Source organism: Primulina eburnea, chromosome 1 (genome assembly GCF_022965805.1).
Source record: "Primulina eburnea isolate SZY01 chromosome 1, ASM2296580v1, whole genome shotgun sequence".
Lineage (NCBI taxonomy): Eukaryota > Viridiplantae > Streptophyta > Magnoliopsida > Lamiales > Gesneriaceae > Primulina > Primulina eburnea.
In genome coordinates, this window is record NC_133101.1 from 28,648,332 (window position 1) to 28,653,385 (window position 5,054).

Consider the following 5,054-nt stretch of genomic DNA (forward strand, 5'->3'; position numbering starts at 1 on the left):
AATATGGAAATATTCATGATACCATAATTTAATATTTTACACACAAAGAAAATATCAGTGCATGATATTCTCATAAAATATATGCATAGAATCGAGAGTCACCATGATTTGGCGTGCAAATATTTTTAGAATTTTTAATTGACTTAATTAATCTAATTAATTAGGTAAGTTAAAGATTAGAAAGAAAAATTAAGATATCCATTCTTGTTTACGTAAAGGGTCATCCAAAAAGAGTTAGAAGTTTTATCATTCATTAACTTTCGGCTCTTCCAACTTGCAAGAAAAGATTTTGCTCTCAAAAAGGGTTTTTTGAATCATTTTGTTTTCTTGATCTCAAATACAAAATCTTCTACACTTTCTAGTGTAAGTTAGAAGAAGAACAAATATTTCAGTCGCCGCCAATACCAGAATAGTTGGAGCCGAGTGAGTTAATTCACTAAAAGTATAATAACTTCTAATATCCTATTAATGTTAATTTAATTTAAACCATACGAGTGCTCAAACAAAATTTTGAATGTCAAAATAAAATTGTTTTAAAACTTCTGCTGCATTTGGACCCGAGAAAACTGATGTCCCAACATAGTTAACATGTTATGTCTCAGGACGTCTCTATCGAGACTTATTCCATCCCTATTTGTAATGATGATAATAATAATAATAATAATAATAATAATAAAAGAATGGCAAATTGATGTTAATAATGCTATTTTTATGGATAAAAGGGAAAATTCAACTACTAAAAAAACATTGAGTTCACACGAAAGCTCGGAACTTGCCATGTGAAGATTCTTGTGCCTTTCATGTGTTACTCATCCACGTTTTCTTTGTTTAATTTGTGTGACTAACTAATGATTTGCCTATTATTTAAATTTAGGTTACTGGTATCTTTCATGTACAATTGGGTTTGATAAGATATATTTGTCATAAAGCTATGTCAAAATCTGTGTTAGTCGTGTAGTGCATATGCCCAATTATTTGGATTATTCCCCTTCACAATGCATGTCCCATTATAATGAAAGAAAACTGGTTAGGAAATTCATAACATCATTTGTTTGAAAGAAATTAAATACTTTTTTTTCCTCATTTTCCATATCCACTCCAACTTCAAATTCCTTGGAAAACTGGAATTTGTTTAATTAGTAAATTATAACAAGTAAAAGTTAAACAGATCTGTGTCTTGGTAAGTAATAAGTTATTAACAATCAAAGTTATAGGATTATGGAAAAATTGTCCGAGTTAAAACGGACCCTAAGTTTAGAATTGTCCCATCTTCCGGTTCGGAAAACATCTTGGAGATTGATTGTTGAGATTTGATCTAATATAGATAATTAATAAATCGAGCCGATGTGAAAAAATTCCTAAGCTGCTGGAAAGCTTTTATTTCCAAACCTTTGGTTGTGCTTTTTCCATGGACGGCTTTTAAATATCTTATTTCATTTCGACTTGGCACTTGGAACCGAATGACCGAAAATACTCTTCTGGATTGATGGGGATCAGTTCATAATTTCTTGTTCCTTAGATCTTCACTCGTATTACTTACGATTGACACGATTGCATCGAGTCAATCGTATCATTAACCGTAACCAGATGGTTCTTAGGCTTGTGATCTGATTGGTTTTCAATTATTAGAACATCATCCAAGATTGATGATACATTTGAAATTTATCACACATATTATTGATAATGTTTTAACTTCTAAGCTTGAATTTAATATATCCAAACAAATCAATATCTCACGGTTGCGTCGATTTAGTTTGGAGTGGGAGATTTGATTTATGAAACAATCAGATAAACAACATGAAAACACATTGATACGACTTGTATACTCAAAAGCCAAAAACACCCAAGAAATTTAGCAAACGAAATGCACAATTAAAGAAAAAGGAGAGTAGCATTTCAAGAAACAAGTCAAAAATATTAGTTTTGAAGGGAAACATATGACAAGCATTAACAACCCTTAAATAGAAGATAAATGGGGAAAAGATATCCATTTTCCAACTATCCTTTCTTCTTCAAAAGCAAGCATCAAGCAGGCAACAACAGCAAAGAGCAGCCAAACTGCACCAAAAATAGTTCCATTTATTCACATTTTCTATATCAATTCAGCGAATGTGAGTGATCTACAAAACGAAAAGCGGGGAAATTACGATATTCAACAAATTTTTTCCATATATTATTCTGCACTGGCGAATATATTTTGTAACAACCTACTTAGCTCTAAATATTATCCTATGCGTGGTGCTACAAAAAAAAAAAAGAGTCAAAGAAAGTTATACATGAAAAAAAAAATATTTCACCTAAGCAATTTATTTAAACTAATCCTCGTATAAATGTTGGTAGCAAAAATTTGGAGATTAATAGATTTCATATAGAGATACGTTCCATCTAAATTTGGAGAAGCTTAATCAACAATACATATATAATACTAACGACTATAAATCTCTAGGAACTAAAATTTAATTTTCTATAAAAAAATTTTAAAATTAGATAGATTAGGTAAGTAAGTAATAATTAATAAATTCAAATATAGGGCGATAATATTATATGATAATAAAGTTTATTAGATAATCCCTGGAAAAGCGAGCCAGGACTGGAAAAGGCGCGTGAATACCACCACTACCGAAGAAGCACAAAACCCTCTGCGGGCCGCCCCAACCCTCGTGGGCCACGCACCGACTTGGTGGTCCACTTATCGGAAAACCCCAAAAAAAAGAGAAAATAAACTAAAATAAAACCCCAAATTACCCAGATCTGAATCCGTTTACGTACCATCCTTCCATTAACCCCGTGCTACCGGATTGCTTTTGAGGAGGCGGCGCGCCGTATTGAGGCGCGTACTGTGGCGGATATCCCTGTGGAGGGTAGCCCTGCTGCGGTGGATAGCCTTGCGGCGGGTATCCCGCTGGAGGATAGGCATCCTTCGGATACCCCTCCGGCGGATATCCTGTAAATAAAAAAACCCACATAAAAAATCAGATACAATTCTTCAATCAAACAAAAAAAGAAGAGAAATATCGAAGATCAGATCATCTAATCACTCACCTTGAGGGGGAGGAACACCAACTGGGGGTTGATTCTGGTTGTAGTAACTCATGATCTCGCCTTAGTTTATTATTTTCCTCCCTCTATCTAAGGTCTGCTCCTTCGCTACTCGGAAGTTCAAAAGTATTTGCTTGTAGACAGAAAGAGAGAGACAATCGGGATTGTGATTGTGATTACTATTTTTTATAATAAAGGCTGGAATGAGTGCGCGTACACTACGCGTAGTCCATTACCTTTTAGAGTGGACAAATATCTTAATCCGTGTGACGAATCAACCTTATCGATATTCTCAATAAAAAAATAATATTTTTAGGCATAGTTTGGTTAGCATGATAAAAAAATAATTGATATTGGTATTCCCAATTATCTTGTGGGCTATCACATTGCCCGTGTATGGCTCGCAATATACATATTACATGGGAGATTAACTATCACATCTTGTTCAAGTGATTCTTTATACAACCCAATCCAAAATAATAATATATAATTCTTGTTTTACCCTTTAATAATAAATATAAACTAAATTTATATATATGATTTAATAATATTAATGATAAGAATTCGAGATAAATATTAAAATATAAAAGTTTATACAATAAAATATAATTGTACGATCTTAAAAATCATCTTAATCCCAATTTATGGATTTACTACTCACTATTTAATTTTTTAATTATTTTTGAAATTATATAATTCAAAATAATAATAATACTAATAATAATAATAATAAATAAATAAATAATAAGATGTAAATAATAATAATAATAACAATAATAAATGAGAATATACAAATTAATATCAATAATAAAAAATTAAATAATGATAAAAAAATTAATTAAATTAATAATTTTTTATTAAATAATACAATTACTGATTAATTATATTATAATTAATAATGAAACTATAATTAAATTATTGATTAAAATAATATATCATTAATTATAACGAGAATAATTATTGTATGAAAAAATAATTTTAGAAAATAAAGAAAATGAATTTTTATTATTAATATCAGGATTTGTGTAATAAAAAAGTTATTAATAAATAATAAGAAATAATTTTTTGATAAATAATAACAGTTATGAGTCGGAAGAAGTTAGAATAATTAGTAAAATAAAAATGAATTAGTTACAAAATAATAAGAAATAATGAACTGAAAATCAACAAAATCATTATAAGTAATAAGAAATAATTAATATTAATATGATTTACCTGAAAATTTAGATTTATTGAATAAATGGACTATTCCTAAGATAGAATCTAAAATTTTCTATAAGTTAGGAACCTTTGAAAGAATTGGTTTTAAACAAATAGTTAAAACTACAGAATCATCAGTACCTCTTCATAATGAAGAAATGATTATTAGATTGTTAAATAATAAAGATATTATGTAAAAGCCCTAAAACTCCTTGTTTGAAAAATTGCGGAAAATTAAAAAAATTTTTTTAAAGAACTTAAATGGCCTCATTCATAAAATCGACTGATAAATCCAGTTCAATGTTTAAAATATCGCAGCAAAAGAAAATAAAGTTTGCCAAAAATCACAATTTAAAAATATCCAACAACTGATAAAATGTTTGCGGAATAAAATAACAACTGCTGCACTGAGGTCCTCGGGTGCCACTACTGCCGACCCAAGCTGGCTCACTGGTCCCCGCCCTCGGCCCTGGCCTCATCAGTACCTACAACAATCAAGTCTAGTGAGCCTAAAGACTCAGCATTCATATATCGCAGGTAACGAGTAAAATCTGAAGTAAAATATGTATGAGATAAAATATCATGTCATGAGGCATGCTGAAAATAATCTGTACTGAGCAATTACGATACGTGCATAACTGAACTGAAAATCACAGTAAAAATATTTGCTCCTTGGAGCCCTGCACTGAAATAACTGGTAAAATTTTCTGTTGAGATTATGGTCTACGCCTGTGGCCCCTGCACTAAGCTGAACTGATCGGTAACTGGCTACCGGGGAGTCTGAAACTGAACTGAGCGGTCACTGGCGACCGTAT

General features: G+C 30.8%; 1 protein-coding gene across 1 annotated transcript; it reads right to left on the reverse strand.

Annotated features, from left to right (window-relative positions):
- Window positions 1-1,851: 1,851 nt before the first annotated feature.
- LOC140829675 (protein CYSTEINE-RICH TRANSMEMBRANE MODULE 13-like) lies at window positions 1,852-3,261 on the reverse strand. The gene is made up of 3 exons (XM_073192983.1): window positions 3,043-3,261; window positions 2,770-2,944; window positions 1,852-2,058 (listed from the first exon to the last, which is right to left on the reverse strand). Exons 1-3 carry the CDS (start codon window positions 3,092-3,094, stop codon window positions 2,013-2,015), a joined length of 273 nt encoding a protein of 90 aa, XP_073049084.1. The 5' UTR covers window positions 3,095-3,261; the 3' UTR covers window positions 1,852-2,012.
- Between the last annotated feature and the right edge of the window lie 1,793 nt (window positions 3,262-5,054).